Source organism: Pristis pectinata, chromosome 2 (assembly GCF_009764475.1).
Source record: "Pristis pectinata isolate sPriPec2 chromosome 2, sPriPec2.1.pri, whole genome shotgun sequence".
NCBI lineage: Eukaryota > Metazoa > Chordata > Chondrichthyes > Rhinopristiformes > Pristidae > Pristis > Pristis pectinata.
Window position 1 is genome coordinate 11704721 of NC_067406.1, and position 22240 is coordinate 11726960.

The window sequence follows — 22240 nt, forward strand, 5'->3', positions numbered from 1 at the left end:
ACACCATGTCACTAAGCTCTCTATCTCCTTCCTGTACTCTGACTCATCGTTATTTGAGATACAGCCCACTATGGTGGTATCTGCAACTTGTAGAAGGAGTTAGAGCAGAATGTAGCTACGCATTTGTGAGTGTACAGGGAGTAGAGAAGGGGGCTGAGGGCACAGCCTTGTGGGGCGCTAGTGTTGAGGATAATCATGGAGGAGGTGTTGTTGCTTATCCTTACTGATTGTGGTCTGTTGGTCAGGAAGTCAAGGATCCAGTTGCAGAGGGAGGTGTTGAGTTCCAGGTCTAGGAGTTTGGAGATGAGTTTGCTTGGAATTATAGTATTGAAGGCGGAGGTTCAGTCAATAAACAATAGTCCAGTGTCTTTACTCTCCAGATGCTCCAGAGTTGAGTATAGGGCCAAGGAGATGGTGTCTGCCTTTGACCTGTTTCGGCGGTAGGCAAATTGAGTGGGTTGTGTTTGTCTGGGAGGCTGGAGTTGATGTGTGCCATGACCAGCTTCTCAAAGCACTTCATGATGGTGGATGTCAGAGCAACCGGGCGGCAGGGGAAGAGTGAGGATAAAAATGTTTATGTAGCCTGTGCTTGGAAGAGAGAATGTGCTGCCTGCACGTTTGGTGGAGGCACGTTCCTTTGTGGCTTTAAGAAAGAATTGGGTAAATGCACAGTGAGGAAAATTTTGCAAGGCTGCAGGGAACAGGTTGGTGAGTGGAACCAGAGTGTTGCTCTGGTAGAGAGCCAGTGTGGACATGATGGTCTGAATGCCCTCCTTTGGTAATGTAACTGTCCCATTATTAGATTCTATGAATTTCAATGATTTTTGAATATAAACAGGTCATTGTTGGTGTCTTCTCTTTTACATATGAAGTCTAAAATGATTGTTCTTGAATGCAAGTTGCAATAGATTGTAGGTGGTGAACTTATTGGATGTAGAAGATTGAAATTTACTCTTTTAGTAAATAAGATAAGACATCTTTATTAGTCACATGTACATCAAAACACACAGTGAAATGCTTTTTTTGTGCAGAGTATTCTGGGGGCAGCCCACAAGTGTCGCTATGCTTTTGGCGCCAACATAACATGCCCACAATTTCCTAACCTGAACATCTTTGGAATGTGAGAGGAAACTAGAGCACCTGGAGGAAACCCACGCAGTCATGGGGAGCATGTACAAATTCCTTACAGACAGTGGCCGGAATTGAACCCAGGTCGCTGGCGCTGTAATAGCATTATGCTAACCGCTACACTAGCTGTAATTATTTTATTTCATCAGAGTACTGATTGTTAAGAAGTTGTATTAGTGCTGTATGCATTTACATCTTATATTTTAGTGTTCCATTTTAACGTTGTGCAATTTGTGCAGAATGCTCAAACTATTTTACTGCCTGGTGAAAAAAGTAATAATCATGGATGAACTATCTTTATACACAAGATCTAGATTAAAATTCATGAGCTTTTCAGCCAAGCTTCAGAGAGATGTAGCTTACTCAAATTGGAGAAGAGTGTTTCAATAATATGGATTAGTGAAGACTAAATATAGGCTACAACAGCTTTAGTTAATTTCATCCCATTAGAATCTTCCTGCTCACCACATTTAACCTGGGTGAGGCAGGGTATTTTGTACGATGACATATTTAATTTGTGTAAATCTTGCAAAGACATCTTGTTTTATTCCAGACTTGTTCTTACACACAGAACAACATGCCCCATTGATAAACCTAATGACATGGTACTACTTCTGTTAATAGAAACTTTGGAATCATTGGAATTGGAATTAGTTTATTATTTGTCACTTGTACCGAGGTACAGTGAAAAACTTGTCTTGCGTACCGATCATACAGATCAATTCATTGCACAGTGCGTTGAGATAGTACAAGGTAAGACAATACAAAATGCAGAATAAAGTGTCACAGCTACAGAAGAAGTGCAGTGCAGGTATACATAAAGTGCAAGGTCCATAACGAGGTAGATTGTGAGGTCAAGAGTCCACCTTATTGTACTGGGGAACTGTTCAATATTCTTATGACAGCGGGATAGAACCATGCGCCATCATTTGTGTTTTTTTTTCTCTCTCTATCCCACTTTGCAGCTGAGGCTTTACTGTGGCAACTACTAGAAGTGGTAGTTCATTCTATTGTAAGTGAGGAAAATGGTTCTCTTAGCTTTGTCTGCTCAGTATATTCTTTTATTCACCAATACATCTTGTATTCAAGAGAAAAATTGGTGTTTTTAATTATGATTAGTTCATTGTCAAGGCCAGTATTAATGCCATCCTAATTGCCCTTGAGAGGATGATGATGATGAGCTGCTGCCTTGAACTGCAGTGCTGTTGACCAGTGACAATGAAGGACAGACAATATATTTTCCTGATGTACAGCATGGTGGGGTGCAGGGGGGGTGGTGTTGGTGTTCACATGCACTTAATGCCCTTTTCCTTTTTGGCAGTAAAGGTCTTGGATTTGAAGGATGCTGTTGGCAGTGTATTTGTGGATGGGCCATGCTTTGATGAGGATATTTATACTCCACCTCAGGATGTAGATGGGTTGAGTGAATGGGAAAAAACTTGGCAAATAAAATTTACTGTGGAAAAGTGTGAGATCATGCACTTCCATCAGACGAATCAAAATGGAGAGAAATTGCAAATGAATGAAGTGGGATGTACATGTTCTTGTACATGAAACACAAAACGCTAGCAGGCAAGTGCAGCAAGTAATTAAGGCAAAGAGCATATTGGTCTTTATTGTAAGGGGGTTGGAGTTTAGAAATTATTTCAATTGTTCAAGGTGCTGGAGAGGCTACTCTGGGTACAGTTTTGATTACCTTATTTAAGATGGGATATACTAGAACTGGAGGCAGTCCAGAAGAGATTCACCAATATAATTCCAGGGAGTGGGGGGTTGTGCCAGGCTAAGAAAGTTGGATTTGTATTCTTCGAAGTTTAGAAGAATGAGGGATGATCTTATTGAAACATAAGATCCTGAGGGAGTGTGGCAGATATCAAGTTGTTTCCACTGTTGGGAGAGTCTCGAACAAGGGGAAATTGTTATAATAAAGTGATTTAAGATTGAGCTGCATAGGAATTCCTTCTTACAGAGGATGATTAATCTCTGGAATTCTCTACCCTGGAGAGTTGGGGAGGCTGTGTCATTGGAGGTATTTAAAGGAGGTGGATAATGTTTTTTGAAAGATCAGGGAACTGAGGGCTATTGGAACTGGTGTAATAGAGGAATTAAGGCCTGGGGCAGATCAGCCATGATCATATTGAATGGCATGGCAGGCTTGAAGGCAGGTTCCCACTTTTGTTTACTTTTGTTGCCCTTGTGTTCTAGATGATGCACACTGCAGTCACGGTGTTGGTAGTGGAGGGAATGATGTTTAGGTGCTATATAGATTGCTAATTAAATGGGCTGTTTTTTCCTGGATGATGTTGAGCTACTTGAGGGTTGTTGGTGATGCACTTATCCAGGCAAGTGGTGGTGAAGGTATTCTATCACACTTCTGACTTGTGACTTGTAAGATGGTTGAAAAGCTTGTGGATGTCAAGAAGTGAGTTATTTGCCACAGATACCTCATCTCCGACCTGCTGCTGAAGCCTCAATGTCCCAGCCAATGAAGGAAAGCATGCCACGTGCCTTCACCACCACCATATCTGTGTTGCCACTTTCAGGAAATGATATATTATGATTTCTTGATTCGTGTAAAGGTTGGAAAACATTTTGTTGTGCAGAAATTTGTGAATTAAAAAGGCAGTTGTCGTTAGTTTCAAAGTTAAAACATTGCTCAATTTTATTCATAAGTTTCTGATATTTAATTAACAATTAAATCTTAAATTTAGATAATAAAAACATGACAAGAAAATATTGAGTCCTTTTCAAACTGGAAGGAGGTAACTAGTGGAGTACCACAGGAATCTGTTCTTGGCCTGCAATTATTCACTACTTACATTAATGACCTGGAGGGAGGCACCGTGTGTAAGGTTTCCAAATTTGCTAATGGTACAAAAATAGGAGAAAGGGCATGTTGTGATAAGGATACTGTGATTCTGTAATGGGATATAGAACACCCTGAAAGCCTCCTCCTCGTGAGTGTTTTGGTGATAGTGATGGTGATGTATTGGTGGCTTCTTGTTCCTCTTGTAACCTCTGTAGCTTGGGTTCTTCACCATGAGATTCCAATAACTTTTCCCATGTTGTCCTGTCTACTTTATTAAACCAGCCTCATTTGCCAACTTGTCAATGTCATGGAGATTTTCAGATTCATAAAACAGTAGGGAGTTGTGAACAAAATGCCTAATTTGCCTAAATGCCTGATTTCCTCCATATATCATTCTTTGTTGCATGGGTTATGTTGCCAGAAGTGGCACTGATGTAGTCGGTGGGCTGTCTTGCTATTGTACTTCTTCCAGATTTCTTAGGTGGTGGGTTTGTTATTACTGCTTGATTCTGAAATTGAGATTCCTGATTGTGCACTGCAGATAGCATGCCTGGAGTATAGTGATAGCACCTGCTCCATGGGTTGTAACAATGCAGTGGTGTCAAGAGATGAGATACCTTTATTAGTCACATGTACATCGAAACACACAGTGAAATGCATCTTTTGCATAGAATGTTCTGGGGGCAGCCCGCGAGTGTCGCCACGCTTCCTATCACCGGCACATAGCATGTCCACAACTTCCTAACTTGTACGTCTTTGGAATGTGGGAGGAAACCGGAGCACCCGGAGGAAACCCACGCAGACACGGGGAGAACGTACAAACTCCTTACAGACAGCGGCCGGAATTGAACCCGGGTCACTTCCTGTATACTGTGAGCATAAACATTTCCTGTATATTGTCAGCCATATCCTTGATGTTAACATGATGTTCAGAGACACTGTCAGTGATGAGCAAGGCTCTGCTGTCCAGATTATTCTTCCCACAATATCATTTGATGAGGTGAAGAGAAATGGTGTGATTAAAATCTCAGAAGAGCAGCAACTTTATCCAGGCTTTCTGTTAGTTCATCATGCCACTGAAAGATTGGCCTTTTAATATCCATTTAGATCTCTTGGGCTCTCAAAATGGTAGATTAAGAGAAGCTTAAACTCAGTTGTCCTTGGCATTGCCTCCAAAGAGAAGCAAGATAATCTATTGCTGTGTGGAAACCTGGAGCAGTTTTCTCATCCCTCAAGATGAATATGTGAGGGTATCATCATCCATAGTAGCCCTGAATCATCGACATCAAACACTTATTTAGGAATATAGTCAACTTCCTCAAGCATTCATTTCGTCTCATGGAAACCTAGAAAATATGACTGGGAGTAGGCCAGTTGTTCCTATGGACCTACTCTGCCATTTAATCTGTTCATCCAAATTCAGTACCCTCTTCCAACTTCCTTCCTCTTTTCCCTTGATCTCTGTAGCCCTGAGAAGAATATCTAATTCCTTCCTGATGTACTGTATTTATGTTTTGGCTTTAATTGCTTTTTGTGATAGAGAATTCTTAGAAGGAGAAATTTCTCCCCATCTAGGTCTTAAATAGCTTGCCCCTTGGCCTTAGCCTGTGATCCTTGGTCCTGGAATCCTCAGCCATGAGGAGCATCCATTCTGCAACTAATCTGTCCAATCTTCTCAGAATTTTGTAGATTTCTTTGATATTCTCTCTCATTCTAAACTCTGATAATCTATAAACCTTGATCCAATCTCAATTCAGACATCTGTTCTACTACCCCAGGAATTAATTGGTGAATCTTTGAACTCCCTCCAGAGCAAGAACATTTTTCTGCAGATATGGACACCAAAACTGTATGCAATATTCAAGGTGCAGCCTCACCAAGGCTCTCTCTCTCCTTGGGAAAATTTTCTGCTGCCACTATTTGCACTTGTTACAGGTTTGCACGTTTTGAACTTTTCAAACTAGCCGTGACTTCCTTTCAATGTATTAACGCTTTCAGAAGGTCCATCAGCTTCCTCATGCTCTTTTAAGTTTTGCCATAATGACCATCCCTTTGCTTGTTTCATCACCAAACTTAAGGGCACATGCTATTTATCTTCTTGCCATTTGCTTAGCCTTTTCCATTCTCTCCAGTTGTAAAATCTTTGTCCTTCATAACTAATGATGCACTTCCAGGTTAACACTGTGCCGTGTTCTTAAGGAATGTTTGAACCTTCAATATGACATAATTTAGCAAAAGGTTGATGTCTACCACATCTACTAATTATGTTCAGCTTAGTACTAAAGCTTTTCTCATGTGATTTCTTAGAGGAGGTACAATGCCCAGAAACGCCAGGGTGTTTTGAAGCTACCTTGAAGGATGCACGGAAAATGCAATACAGTCAGCGGTTGGCATGAGCTTGTTACAGCAAAAGAAGCTGCTTCAATCAATTTCAAGTTTATTGTCATAGGCATACATACACAGGGTATATACAGTATGCCATGAAAATTAGCTTTTTGTAACAGCACAGTACATTGCAAACAAGTTAACATAAAATTAAATTAACATAACTTATATTATAAAATAAACATCGCACCAGTGCAAATTGAGAGAGGGAACAAGAAATATAGCCTGAAGTAGTGTTAGGGTTTTTTAGGTCGGTTCAGGAAGCTGATGGCAATGGGGATGAAGCTGTGTTGAACCTTGAGGTGTGGGTTGTTAGGCTCCTGCACCTCCTGCCTGATGGCAGCATGGAGAAGAGGGCATTGCCTGGATGGGTGGGGGTCCCTGATGGTGGATGTCGCCTTCCTGAGATATCACCACTTGTAGGCACGGTAGTGTAACGGTTAGTGTAACACTATTACATGCCAGCGACCCGGGTTCAATTCCCGCTGCCTACTGTAAGGAGTTTGTATACGTTCTCCCTGTGTCTGCGTGGGTTTCCTCTGGGTGCTCAGGTTTCCTCCCACATTCCAAAGACATACGGGTTAGGAAGTTGTGGGCTTGCTATGTTGGAGCTGGAAGTGTGGCAACACTTGCGGGCTGCCCCCAGAACACACTACGCAAAAGATGCATTTCACTGTGTTTTGATGTACATGCGACTAATAAAGATATCTTATCCTTAATGGTGGGGAGAGCTGTACCTGTGATGAACTGGCTGAATCCACTATTATCAAGGACACGTGAAAAGTTGATGGTGTTATACTGAAAATTCATAAATTAAACATCTGTAAATTGAGAGATGTATGTACCTACTTTTGCAATTAAATGCTTTTGAAATATAGTCACTGTTGTAATGTGGAAAACAATTTTCAGTCCGTACAAACAGCAGCGTGATCATGATTAGATTTCTTTTCAAAATGTTGATTGGCTAATAAGTTGTAGCCAGGACAACATTTTTGAAAATACGGTAAAGAAACTTTTGGCTCGATTTGAGAGATTAGTTGGAGCCACAGGTTACCATCTCATCTGAAAGACAATAGCACAGAATGGCACCCCTCAGTACAGCTCTGTAATATCAGCTGAGATTTTTGCATTCAAGTCTCCAGGGTGGACTTCAACCCATTACCAATTGACCCATGGCTGCCACCACATTTTATAGTGCCTTTAACATGTTAAGTGCCTTTAGTGTTTAATCCAAGAGGAATAAATATTCATAGAGTTATACAGCACAGAAACAGGTCCTTAGGCTCAGCTCATCCATGCCAACCAAGTTGCCCACCTGAGCTAGTCCCGCTTGCTTGTGTTTGGCCCATATACCTCTGTTCCTTTACTATTCATCTACCTTCCTAGGTGTCTCTTAAACGTTGTAATTGTACCCGCCTCTACCACTTCCTCTGGCAGCTTGTTCCACATACCTGGTACCCTCTGTGTGAAAAACTTGCCTCCTCAGCTCCCCCTTTAAATTTTCCCCGCTCACCTTAAATCTCTTGTTAGTGTACAGAGGGCATAAATTTAAGGGCATTTGTACAGAGTTGACCAGTATGTGAAATCACACAGCTATTTCTTCTTTCATTTTCCTAATTCATATAATTTATTGATCAGTTATAAAGATATGAAAGTATTATGGTTAAATGCTCAAATTTGTTCTGGTGAGTAGTTATTCCATAACTTACAGCACTTAAATTGCTAATGGCCAAAACTTATGTGCAGATCATTAATGACATTTAATATGTAATCCATTACGCCATTTTTGCATCGGAAATACTAGCTCAGTATCCATTAATTCTGTTAATGACTGATGTACTTTACATTTAAAGTCTAACATTACAGCACAAGAGGAAGCCATTTGGATGTTGAATCCATGTTGTCTGTATGCAAGAACTATCTTATTCTTGTCCTGTGGTCCTTTCAAGTACTTATCGATATCCCTTTTGATTACTGCAATTGAATCTGCTGCCACTACTATAGCTGGCAGTGCCTAACCACTTGCTGTGTTTGTTATGAACCAGCAACAAAAGAAACACACCAAGTCGCGATTCAGCGTTAAAAACTACTTTATTAATAGCTACTTATGATAATAAGAAAAATAAAAGTAAAAATGTTAGAATGTTAGAAGTAAAAATGTTAAATCTTAAACATTAACCCCAAAAACTAAACTCGTAGTGTGTGTGTGTGGCAAACTCCCAAACTCCAAGTCCAGGAATGGTTCTTAAAGTTCAGTTCAGCAAGCCATAAGGCGAAACGTGAGCAAAGGCTCCTTCAACAACCACCGTTGACTGAAGACAAAATGTAGATGTAGAGAGAAAATAGAGAGTAATTATGAAATCCAAATGGTCCACTTTGGAACCCACATGACACCTCAGTGTTTACTCAGCAGTGACCACTCCACCGCATCTGCCTCACCCTGAAAGGCACTCAAATCGTGGCCGTTCACACAAATACCTGCTCCTTCTACAGGTCAACAACAAAGTGAACTCCATTGCTTTGTTCCAAAGTATCTGCCACCCTGAAAAGCATCCGAGACGTGGCCGTCCACACAAATACCTGCTTCCCTCCACAGGTCAACGACAAAGTAGACTCCACCGGATTACTCCAAAAATCCATAATTGGATTGTAGTGACAGGCACAGTTACTGTTTTTCATTCATCGATAGAGACGAGCAGGCTGCTGTCTCTCTCTCTCTCTCTCCTCTCCTCTGGCTGATTCCGACTGTCTACTTCAAAAACGTCATTACGTCCTTTATCTTCTGTTGTTGTAACCACGCTAACTAACACACACACACACACACACACACACACACACACCACTATGCTCTATCTTAAAGGGACATTCACCAATAGTAACCTAGTCCATAACATGTTTAATAAGTTTTTCCTTGTGTCACTTTTGGTTCTTTTGCCAGTCCCCTCATTTCATTTTCCCATATTTGTTGACCCTTCCACAGTGGGAACAGATTCTCTCCATCTGTTCTAAACAAACTCTGCTTGCAGTTAAAAAAAATGAATGTAGATCACTATACTGTTAAAAGGCCAATCTTTCAGTCGTGTGACAAACTAACAAAAAAGCCTTGGTAATGTTGCTGCTCTTCTGAGATTTTAATCACTTCAATTCTCTTCACCAATTCTGATCATCCAAGTATATTACTTATGAGGGCAGTGAAACTGTGACATGGCATTGTTAAAATAGTATTCGTATTCTGCATCCATCACTGTTACTTTTGGAGTTAAAGAAACTTCAGTCATAAATTACCATACGCATGTAGGCAATTACCATTTAGATTAGTGACTGATTACTTTTCGTACCTGGGTGTCAAAATTACCAAGAAACACAAGGACTTATTTAAGGTGAACTTTTTACCTTTAATTACATTAAACAATTATTTACTAAATGGTCCCCATTCTCTATCATTTATTGGCCAAATTAATGCAGTTAAGATGAATATTTTATCAAAATTTTTGTATCTATTTCAGGCAATTCCAACTTTTATTTCGAAATCCTTTTTTGCCACTATTGATTCCAAAATTCTTTCATATATATGGCAGAATAAAAACCCAAGGTTAAGTAAGAAATATTTACAAAGATTTAAAAAAGGATGGTGGTATGGCTTTGCGTAATTTTAGATTTTACTATTGGGCAATTAATATTAGATACTTAATTTTCTAGGCACAAGATTTAGATGCAACTCATTGTCCCTGTTGGTGGGGCACACCTTGAGTGTGAATCAGTGCAAGGGTTTTCATTAGTTTCTATTTTAGGAGCTTCATTCCCTTTTGCACTTGCTAAATTGAGTAAACAAATGACTACTCCAATAGTTAAACATGCAATATGGATATGGTTTCAATGCCGTAAATTTTTTGGATTGAATATAATTTTTTCTTTCAACCATGTAGAATTGACTCAGCTTTTTCTTTATGGAGAATGAAGGGAATAACATGTTTTTGAGATTTATTCATTGACGACTTTTTTTAATCTTTTGGACAGTTGTCTAATAAATACAATCTGCCTAGATCACATTTTTTCGATATTTACAGATTAGAAATTTTTTAAAAGTTACTTTGCCTTCTTTTCCGACACAATATAAAATTGAAATTACAGAAAAAATTTTAGGTTTTAATACTTATCAGAAGAGCCTGATAGCAATAATTTATGATCGGATTATGAAAATACGTTCAGAGGAACTTGATAAAATTAAGAATGAATGGGAAAGAGAACTCCAGATACTTTTACCTACAGAGACAAGGAAGAAAATTCTTCAATTGGTTAATACATCTTCAGTGTGTGCTGGACACTCTTTGATACAGTTTAAGGTGGTTCACAGGACCCATATGTCCAAGGACAGGTTAGCTCGTTTTTATCATCATATAAATCCTATAAGTGACAGATGTAATTCGAAGGTGGCTTCCCTGACACACATGTTTTGGTCATGTCCCCTTTTGGAAAAATATTGGAAAGATTTTTAACATTATTTCATCTGTATTGAATATTGATTTACAACGTCATCCTATGACTGCAATTTTTGGGTTACCGATGATGGAATCTCGCCATTTATCTGCTTCTGCTTGTCGTATGATCGCCTTTGTCACATTAATGGCCAAGCGATCCATTTTGTTTAAATGGAAGGATCCAATACCTCCCACCACTTTTCAGTGGTTTTCCCAAACTATAGCATGTTTAAACTTAGAAAAAATTAGGAGTGGTACTGTTGATCCTTCGCTTAGATTTGAGGAAGCTTGGAGTCCATTTATTCAGTATTTCCATATGATATAAACTGACCTTTTTTAAAACCCTTTCAATAACTCCTGAATACAGAGGAGCGGAGTTGACGACATAATTTTTTTTTTCTTTTTAATTGAAGAAATATCAGTCCAGTTTTTTTTTGAAGTTTTTGTTTTTTTTGGTTTATTATCTATATTTTGTTTTGATTTGGGGGTTCTTTCATATAATTAAATTTCATTTCTTTTTAATCTTTCCTTTTGTATTTGTTCACTTAATGAGAGAACGGGACGTCTCGATTACTTTTTTTTCTTGTGATTATATATATTAACTGTTATGATTGTTATCCTGATCTCTTTGCACCATATGTATAATTACTAATGTTATATATATTGTACTAATTTTAAAATTAATAAAAAGATTGAAAAAAAAGAAATTACCATATTCCCGGTTGTTCTAGTGTAAAAGGTCATGGCTGTCATGTGACCGTGACAACACTGACCCCTCTGGATGGGATGACACCATTGAGCACATGGCCGAAAGCAACACCACTGTCAATCAAGGTTTGGCTCCACCCCACTAGGTAAACACCTTTGTCCTTGCTGGACCACTCGGATTGGTCTGTGCGAGCACCTTTGTTCCTGGGCACACCTACTGTTGGCCCGTTTAAACACCTTTGTCCTTGCTGGACCACCCAGCCCCCCAAGCAGTATAAAAGTGCTGCATGTTTGGTTTTCTCTCTTTCTGTCTCCGAGGATGTTGCGGTAAGCTGTGCACTACTTCAGGGCAGTTAGAACCACAGAACCACAGAACAATACAGCACAATACAGGCCCTTCGGCCCACCACGTTGTGCCAACCTTCAAACGACTCCTAAGACTATCTAACCTTCCTCCCACATATCCCTCTATCTTAAATTCCTCCATATGCTTATCTAACAATCTCTTGAACTTGACCAATGTATCAGCCTCCACCACCACCCCAGGCAGCGCGTTCCATGCACCAACCACTCTCTGGGTGAAAAACCTCACTCTGACATCTCCCTTTAACTTCCCACCCATTACCTTAAAGCCATGCCCTCTTGTATTGAGCATTGATGCCCTGGGAAAGAGGAGCTGGCATTCCACTCTATCTATTCCTCTTAATATTTTGTATACCTCTATCATGTCTCCCCTCATCCTCCTTCTCTCCAATGAGTAAAGCCCTAGCTCCTTTAGTCTCTCCTCATAATCCATACTCCCTAATCCAGGCAGCATCCTGGTAAATCTCCTCTGCACCCTTTCCAATGCCTCCACATCCTTCCTATGATGAGGCGACCAGAACTGGACACAGTACTCTAAGTGTGGTCTAACCAGAGTTTTGTAAAGCTGCATCATTACTTCGCGGCTCTTAAACTCGATCCCATGACTTATGAAAGCTAACATCCCATAAGCTTTCTTAACTACCCTATCCACCTGTGTGGCAACTTTCAGTGATCTGTGGATTTGAACCCCCAGATCCCTCTACACTGCCCAGAATCCTGCCATTTACCTTGTATTCCACCTTGGAGTTTGTCCTTCCAAAGCGTACCACCTCACACTTCTCCAGATTGAATTCCATCTGCCATTTGTCAGCCCAGCTCTGCATCCTATCAATATCCCTCTATAAGCTTCGACTGCCCTCCACATTATCCACAACACCACCAATCTTTGTGTCATCTGCAAACTTGCTAACCCACCCTTCCACCCCCTCATCTAAGTCATTAATAAATATCACAAAAAGTAGAAGTCCCAGAACCGATCCCTATGGGACACCACTAGTCACAGCCCTCCAATCCGAATGCACTCCCTCCACCACAACCCTCTGCTTTCTACAGGCAAGCCAAGTCTGAATCCACACGGCCAAGCCTCCCTGAATCCCTTGGCCTCTGACTTTCTGAAGAAGCCTACCATGTGGAACCTTGTTATTAATAAAGTAGTTTTTAAATACTTATACATGACTCTGTGTGTTTCTTTTGTTGCTGGTTCGTAACACCTACAAGCAACAACCAACATTCAAGAAGGTTTTAAGAGGTTATAGTGTAATAAATAAGTGATCATCACTCAAGCTTCAATTTGTGAAAACTTTGTAGAATTGAAAGAATATTCAGAAATGAGTATATGGAAGTTTTATCCAATGAAATTTAAAAAGTGGCACAGTAACTAATGCTGCTGCCTCATGGCTCCAATACCCTGGGTTCAATCATGAGCTTGGGTGCTATCTGTATGGAATTTGCACATTCTCCTTGTATGCTTTTAGGTTAATAGGTACGTGACAAAAGAATCAAAAGGGAATTGCTGTAAGAGAAAACAAGTTGTAACAGGGAAATAAGAGAAGGAATGAAGCTGATAGAATTGCTCTGCTGGGTGCCAGTATGGACATGATGGGCTGAATAGCCTCCTGTGTCATAAGTAAATTTGGTCAGTTAAAATCTTCAGTTAAACCGGAAAATCTTTATAAACTTCTACATAGAGGAACAGATTCAAGAGGCTGAATGGTCTACCTCTGTTCCCATTTGACATGTTATGCCTGTCAATGCTTTTTTGCAAGAGTACCTTGCTTTCTGTCCAGATTCTTCTATCCTCATCTGCTTCAATTATTTATTAATGATTACATGAATATTTTAAAAATGTAAAATTTATGGGAAAATACAAGGAAAGAATGATTATAGTTTCAGCTGGAAAGATAACATTAACATATGTTCTAATTATCTGAAGTTAATTGCTGCACATTCTATGATTCCATGAAGAAAATACTAAAAAAACAAAAAAAATGCCTCGATTTTAAATGTGTTTCCTGTCAGCTCCTCATTGAGGAGACATCCTGTAATCTTATTGTCATTCTTATTTACAAAGTTAAAGAGCATAATTAGAGTTATAAAATAAAATTTGTACACCATACCTTAGGATGGCTTTATATCCTAAGACCATAACAATCCAATGTTGAAAGAAAAACATCTTCAGCAGTTTCTTTGGCAATTTTTAGTTAAGGACTCCCGAGACCAAAGAGCCAATGTTTGTCCAGAATATCAGGGTGTTCAAACATTGTATTGTTTATTCCTTGATCATTTGTAACCAGTTATTGTGTTTGTGTGTGTGCGCGTGCACGCGCACGCACCTCACCCCCTGTTGTGATTCCCTTCACGTTCGCGACCTCGTGCTTGAGGGTGTGCGAGTGTTCATTTGTTCCTTTCCATTCTGTTCCTGAGTCTGTCTTTGTAAATAAAAATTCCCCTTTTTAAAGTACAAAGACTGTGTGTCCAGATCTCTATCTTTAAGATTCAAAAGAACCTTTCTCACAACCTGTGCCTCCTCGTAGTGTAGCAGTTAGCGTAATGCTATTACAGCTCCAGCAATCGGGGTTCAATTCCTGCCGCTGTCTGTAAGGAATTTGTATGTTCTCCCCATGACTGCGTGGATTTCCTCTCACATTCCAAAGGTGTACAGGTTAGTAGGTTAACATGGGTGCATTTGGGCAGCGTGGGCTCGTTGGGCCGGAAGGGCCTGTTACCGTGCTGTACAAAAAAAGTTTTAAAGTTTTAAAATTAATTTGCAAGTGATTGGTGCAGGATGCAATCCTTTTTGTTCCATTTACTATCTAATCAATTTTCTATTTCACCCACAAGCTTATTTTTGTAAACACAGATGTGAAGTGATTAATAGGTGAAAACATATGCAATCAACCTTGCAGGGCTTGAAAGAGATTTTGAAACAGGTTTAAGCAGAGAAAAACTGGACAATTTTTATTGTACTTCCACAGGGTTATGTGCTTTATCACATGTATTCTATTTTTTTTGAATTTCTGGAAGGCTAGCATTTATTGCTCACCCCTAATTGTTTTTAAGGTGAATTGCTGCCTTGAACTATTGCAGTCCTTCTTTTGAAGGTATTACCAATGCTGTTGAAGTTATCCCCAGTGAAGAAAATTTCAGGATTTAGACAGGTAACATGAAGAAATAGCACTATATTTCCAAGAAGATTGTGAGTGACATTTGAGGGGACATGCAGATTGTAGTGCTCCTGAAGCCCTTGGTGGTAGAGATCGTGGCCTTGGAACCTCTGTTGGAGAAAACCAGGTGAATCACTGCAGTACACTTTGTAGAAGGAACACACTGCATCCACTATGCACCAGAAGTGGAGAGACTGAATGTGTAGGGTATCAGATGAGTTGTCAATTAAACAAATTGTTTGGTCCTGGAAGAAGTTGAGGTTTAGTGCTTGAGCGACATTCATCCAGGCAAATGGAAAGTGTTCTATCATGTTCCTGACATGTGCCTTGTAGATGGTGAAAGTCTTTGAGATGTTGGCAGGCAAGTTACTCGCTGCCTCTAACCTGCCATTTCGCCGAAGTATGTATGTGGCTGCTTTAGTTGACCTTCTGGTCATTGGTGCCTCTCAGGATGTTGGTGGTGCGGGAACTCAGCAATAGTAATGCCATAGGAGTTGAGGCTAGGTGCTTAGACTGTTTGAGGTCCCAACTTGGCGATCATTATTGCCTGCACTTCTGTGCAGCTACTGTTACTTGCCACTTATCTGTCTATGTCTGAATGTTGTCTTGGTCTTGTGCATATAAGTCATGGGCTACTTCATACACCGAGGAGTAGTGAATGGAATTGAATTGTGCAATCATCAGTGAACATCTCCTCCTCTGACCTTGTGGTGGAAAGAAGGTTATTGATGAAGCAATTGAAGAAGTAGGGCCTAGGTTACTGCCTTGAGGAATTCCTGCAGTCACCTCCAACATCAAACATCTGCACTGTGTGAACTATGAATCTCATCATTTGAAGGCCATTGCCTTCAGTTTAACCCAAGTTCCTTGATTCTGTATTTAGCCAAATACTGCCTTGATGTCAAATGCAGTCATTCTTAGCTCTCCTGTGAAATTTAGCCCTTTTAGTTCATATTTTGATCAAATCTGTGATGGGGTCTGAAGCCCTGAGGTCGATGATATCTTCAATGATTTGAGAGTAGACTGACAGGGCGTTAATTAACTGGATTGGATTGTCCTACTCTTGGGAACAGGTGATACCTGGCAATTTTCCACATTGTTGGTTGGATGGTTGGATGCATCTTTATTAGAATAAGTTGGTTTGAGGCATGGTTGGTTCTGAAGCACAAGTCTTCAGTACTACGGCTGGGATATTGACTGGTTCCACAGTCTTCTCTATCCAGTGATCTCAGCACTTTCTTGATGTCATATGAGGACAATTGAGTGGCTGAAGATTAGCTTCTGTGATAGTGGGGATTTCAGGAAGAAGTTGAGATGGATTGTCAACTCATTGCTTCTGGCTGAACATGGTTGTGAATGTTTCAATCTTGTTTTCAGCACTCGTGTGCTTGGCCCTGCTAACTTTGAGTATTGCGATCTCCTTGTGCTTACATCATTTTCACAAGTTTTATTTTCAAATTTTTGTTCCGTTTTCAGAAAAGCTTTGCGATCTGATTTCAGGAGCCATCCCTGGGTTACGAACGCCCGACTTATGGACACCTCATACATACGAATGAGATCCCATTATATAATTAAATTCAAAAGTCTGGCGTTTGTACATATGTTCATTCCGAGGAACAGCAGAACTAGTTTACTCTCCCTCTCCACTTGTAGTAATTGTTCTTTCTTAACAGCCTTCTGTGCTTTTGATGCCATCCATTATAATACTGTGGAGGTACGGTTATGAGTATATCGAGTGATTTTTGTGTATTTATAGATAAAATCGACTTACGAACGCCTGTAAAAATGGAACACGTTTGTTATCGGGGATAGCCTGTATTGCTTTCCTACTCGCAGGAAAAAAACAGTCTCATGTGTGCCATCTGTTCTATATTGCTCCTCTGCAGGGAGCAAGGCTCTGTCTGTTCTGTCAACAACCTTGCTGTCAGTTACTTGGCTGCACTATTGTGAACAGGAGTGTATACTATAATATATACAGTGGCATGCAAAAGTTGGGCACCCCTGGTCAAAATTGCTGTTACTGTGAATAGCTAAACGAATAAAAGATGACCAGATTTACAAAAGGCATAAAGTTAAAGATGACACATTTCTTTAATATTTTAAGCAAGATTACTTTTTTATTTCCATCTTTTACAGTTTCAAAATAACAAAAAAGGAAAAGGGCCCAAATCAAAAGTTTGGGCACCTGCATGGTCAGTACTTAGTAACACCCCCTTTGGCAAGTATCACAGCTTGTAAATGCTTTCTGTAGCCAGTTAAGAGTCTTTCAATTCTTGTTAAGGCTTTTGACAGTTTTATTTTAACAGAATATATTAAGTAGCATCTAATTTAATGGTATTTATGATCACAAAAAATTTATTTAGAGAGAAAATGAAGAGAAACTTCCTAATGAAATTTCTGAAGTATTGATAACAAAGGACTGGTGATTTAAAGTGATTTTTTTTTGATAGTGGTTATTTTTACCTGCAAAAGAGCATGCAAAGTCCCTCTTTGGGACATTTTAGTTTGGAATTTTTCAGGATGATTAATAACAATAGTTTACACTTTAGTGTTGATGAGTTGTTGTGCTGTTCAATTATAATTGCAGTGTTTAATTTACTTTCTTTACTTTGAACAGCATCAACTCTTGTCCAAACAACTGCTCAGGACATGGAAAATGCGTGGAAGGTACTGACAATAGCACTGTCCACTGTCTATGTGAAGAAAACTGGAAAGGAGAGTCATGTGATATACCTTACTGCTTAAACGATTGTGGATATCCACATCATGGTAAATGTGACTTGAACGATACCAAAGCTTGTATATGCTATGATGGCTGGCAAGGTGAGTTTTTTCATGGATTCCTTTCACAGTAACCAACCCAAATAGTTTCCCAATTCCATTGAAGATGGTGGCTTTTGCTGGGGTATGACCCAGTAGGTATATCTTTTAATGACTGCAGTGACTTGGAGCATTAAAGAGCCCATTTGATCCATCGATTCTTCACAAGCTCTTTAAAAGAACAGGCCTGTTGATCCCATTCACTAGCTCTACAATTCAACTTTTTCTCCTTCGATTTTCCTATTCTTTCTCAGTTAAATACTATTGAATCTATTTATCACTACATAGGATCCATTCCAAATTTTAACCATGCATAGCACTAAAATATTCCTGCATGTATTAGTTCTGGTTCCTGTGTCAGTCACTTTAAATCACCACTTTCTTCCTATCGATACTTCAACTTTTAGAAACTTACATTACAAGGTTTCTTTCATTTGCTCTATTAAATATTTTTATGATCTTAAATACCACTATCAAGTCTCCTCTTGCCCTTCCTCAATTAAGGAGAATAATTCCAGTTTCTCCTGCCTGTTTGTACAATTGTAATCAGTTATGCCTTGAGTACTCTTGCCCAATCCTTTGCATCCCTTCTAAAGTGTAGGTTATAACTTGAATTTATTTAATAGCTGCGATGCAGGAAAAACATACCAAGGCAAATCTCAAGGTCTTTCTCCCCCATTTTCCTTCACCTGGGCAGTAATCAGGCAAATCAGCATATATTTCAGTTACAGTGAGTTCAGTATGTTTTGCTCTTTCACCACACCATGCTTAATGGTTAATGTGTTTTAGCCTGTCTGTATATAAAATTCTCCTTTATTAGTTTCTATCAGTGATTGCTAATGAATATAAGAGCAAGAATGGGTGGAAATAAATTAAAAATCTGCCTTCTATAAATCATTACTTATGGAAGTATTGGATTGTTGATGGAGATGGTTATTGTAATTTTTGCCTGTAAAGTGTATACAAAGAGATTGTATAATATGTTAATGCTGACAAAGCTTCGCTCTTTATCAATCCATAACCTATTTCTTAATATCTAACACTGATGTAGTGAGTATGTATAATGTAACAAGTTTGATTTAACTTTGAAATATGTGTACATCTTTAAGTAATGATTGCAGTGCATTCTGGAAAATAGAGTAGAAAGTGAGAAATATTTTTTGTGCATTCCAGGTCCTGACTGCTCACTTCCAGCTAATCAACCTTTTTGGGAAAGGGAAGAATATGAAGTGCCAATGCTTGCCCGGGCTTCCCACAAGGCTGTTGTTAGTGACAATGTCATGTGGGTTATTGGAGGTTATGTGTTCAATTACTCAGAGTACCAGATGGTTGCAGCGTAAGTAGAGCAAATCCATGCTTAGCTGGAATGAATTGCTTCATTAATATGAAGTTAACCTCTGAAACTATTTCTGCCTTTGGTCTGCCTGCCATTGTTTTAATGAAAAGGCATGCACTAAATTCAATTTTTTCAATGTTATTCTATATATTATACTGTTCTGCTGGAAGTTAATCACACCTACAAAAGTTTGCTGCAGCTTTTAGTCCAACTCTATTCTCATGTCCTTTTTCATTTTTTGTTAGCAGAATAGATTTATGTGTTTTGTGTAAAAGTAGCCAGTGTGGCTCCAGATTATCAGTAGCCGGCTTCTGAGGAAAACAATGGGCTGGATCTTTCTGACTTGGTTTTCCTGCCTGCAGTCCTCCCATACCCTGTCCAATTGTTAACACTTCAGGTTGAAGATCCTTCAGAAGGTAATTTAATAGTTTTTAAGTATCTTAGAGATATTTAAGGACTATTAAAATTGAAGTAAAATTTAAATGTTAAAAACACAAATAATTTAAAAACATCAAATGAAATGATGATAATTCAGTTTTTTTAAACTCCCCTGTTGCTTCCTAATATATAACCTTACAATTCCCATTAAAATTGGGGAAGTCTTGGATCATGCACTAGGCATCATCTGGTGCAGGACCCAAATGGTGGTTTCCCTAGCTTAATGTTGAGGAATCTTACGATGATTGGGCTCCACCTATACCTGGGGTTCACTGATGTTTAAATTGTTAAACACTATTAGCCAGCATGATCTGGCCTGTTTCCGTCGAGCTGCCATTCTTGAGATGACATTGCTTTCTAGTTCCAAATGTTTTTTGTTGGTAATACTGTATCTCCCAGACACATGTAGATGCTGGAATCTGGAACAACAAACAATTTGCTGGAGGACCCACTGAGTTCCTCCAGCAGATTATTTATTATAGCAGTAGGAAATTTTGCTGATTTAGTTAATCTGTAAGGCTGTCTGTAAGGAGTTTGTACGTTCTCCCTGTGTCTGCGTGGGTTTCCTCCCACATTCCAAAGACTTATGGGTTAGGAAGTTGTGGGCATGCTATGTTGGCGTCGGAAGCGTGGCAACACCTGCGGGCTGCCCCCAGAGCACTGTACTCAAAATGATGCATTTCACTGAGAGTTTTGATGTACGTGTGACTAATAAAGATATCTTAATGTATTGCCATGCATCCTTTAAATGATTTTGGCATTAGTGATACCTAGATTACAAGGGGTACATACTACAATGCCTGTTTCATTCATCTGTGCTATACCTTTCTAATCAAAATGTAAGTTGTTGCTTTTGTCCGACAAGCCTTTTGCAGGCTCTGACGATGTGTGGAAATTCAGGCGGGTGCCCCCTGCTGGATCTGCAGCACTTTAAGAATTACAATCATGGAATTATAAAACTTTTGGAACTAGAATCACAGTGTCTTGTCTTGGGAAGAACCTTGATTTGTGTTATTTCATTTTGCAGTTCACAAGCAGAATGAGATAAACAAGTGACAATGCTTCACTTTGAAATACCAAGCAGTGGTAACTTGAAGATGCATGTTCTTATCCCTGCTCCCTTTTACTGTTCCAGATTTTTAAAAATGTTCTATATAAAAGTATGTTGTTTGGGAAAGTTAGTCAGGCCTTTTTGCAGTACCAATGGCTGCCAAAACAATACGGTATATTTGTCACCCACAGTTATGATTTAAGAGAACTGAAATGGCATAACTTGAAGAAATCCGCAGACCGAGTGGTTGGGCGATATGGGCATTCTGTGGCTCTATATAAGGTAATACTTCTTAATCCTGAGCACTGGTGCACAATGTTCTTTTGGTCATATAGTTTGGCTTTGGAAATCCTTATGATGTTGTAGTTAATTTATCTTTGGGACTTGCTTGTGTGCTATCTGTAAAAATGGGGAGAGGACCTTTTTGGTTCACTTGCTGTCTCTCTGGTGTGGGTGCAGGGGTTGATTGGGTCCATCAGCTAGTTTGTGCCCTGCCTTTTCGAGAAGGACAAGGGGTTTCAATTATGTTTTGTAAGGGGGGGGGGAGTGGAATGCTAATGTGACTCACGTATCTGTGGTGCAGAGGGTTGCTCACTTTTATCTTTTTGTGGAGTGAGAGGGTTGAATGGGCGCTCATTCCTACCCTGTCTGCCTGAGGTGCTGCCTGATGCTTCACCTGCTTGGATTTTATTTACTTTGAGTTATACAGCATCGAAACAGGCCCTTCCGCCAAACTCATCCATGTCGATCAAGGTGCTGACCTGAGCTAGTCCCATTTGCTTTCATTTGGTCCATATCCCTCTAAACCTTTCCTATCCATGAACCTGTCCAAATATTTTCTTAAACATTGTAATTGTACTCTACCACTTCCCCTGGCAGCTCGTTCTATATACACACCACCCTCTGTGCGGAAGAACTTGCCCCTCAGCTCCCTTTTAAACCTTTCCCCTCTCACCTAAACCTTTGCCCTCTAGTTTAGATACCCCTACCCTCAGAAAAAGACTGTGAATATCTACCCTATCTCATGATTTTCTCAAGATCACCCTTCAGCTTCCTCCTCATGAAGTGATTGCTCATGCTCTGCTTGATACCCTGAGCCACTTTCTTTGAAGATAAGGGGACTTGACTGCATCCAGGTTGTCTTCGCAGTGCAGGAGTGGTGTCAGAGACCCGTTTGCACTCTGCCTGTTTATATGATATTATCTGTAGGCAAATGAATAGTGAAACACCTGAAAATTTAGAGGCATTTCTTAGATGATGAGACATCTGTAGTTCCTGCCTGCCTGTTATTAATTGTTTGCTAAGCCCTCTTACTCCCAGAAAGCGATGTAGCAAAAATTATTTGTACTGTCATTTTATTGATCCTTTTAGGTACATAGAACATTACAGCATAGTACAGGCCCTTCGGCCCACAATGTTGTGCCGACATTTTATCCTGCTACAAGATCTATCTAACCCTTCCCTCCCACATAGCTCTCCATTTCTTTATCATCCATTTGTCTATCTAAGAGTATCTTAAATAGCCTTAATGTATCTGCCTCTACTAGCACTTACAGCAGC

At 39.6% G+C, this 22240-nt stretch overlaps 1 protein-coding gene across 2 annotated transcripts in view; it reads left to right on the forward strand.

The window, feature by feature from the left end:
- Positions 1 to 22240, forward strand: part of atrn (attractin) — a 350568-nt gene that overhangs the window by 101318 nt on the left and 227010 nt on the right. For both annotated transcript variants that reach the window (XM_052010514.1, XM_052010515.1), the window contains exons 5-7: positions 17653 to 17858; positions 19029 to 19191; positions 20872 to 20962. In XM_052010514.1, the coding sequence (XP_051866474.1) occupies positions 17653 to 17858; positions 19029 to 19191; positions 20872 to 20962 (460 nt within the window). The remainder of the gene's footprint in view (positions 1 to 17652; positions 17859 to 19028; positions 19192 to 20871; positions 20963 to 22240) is intronic.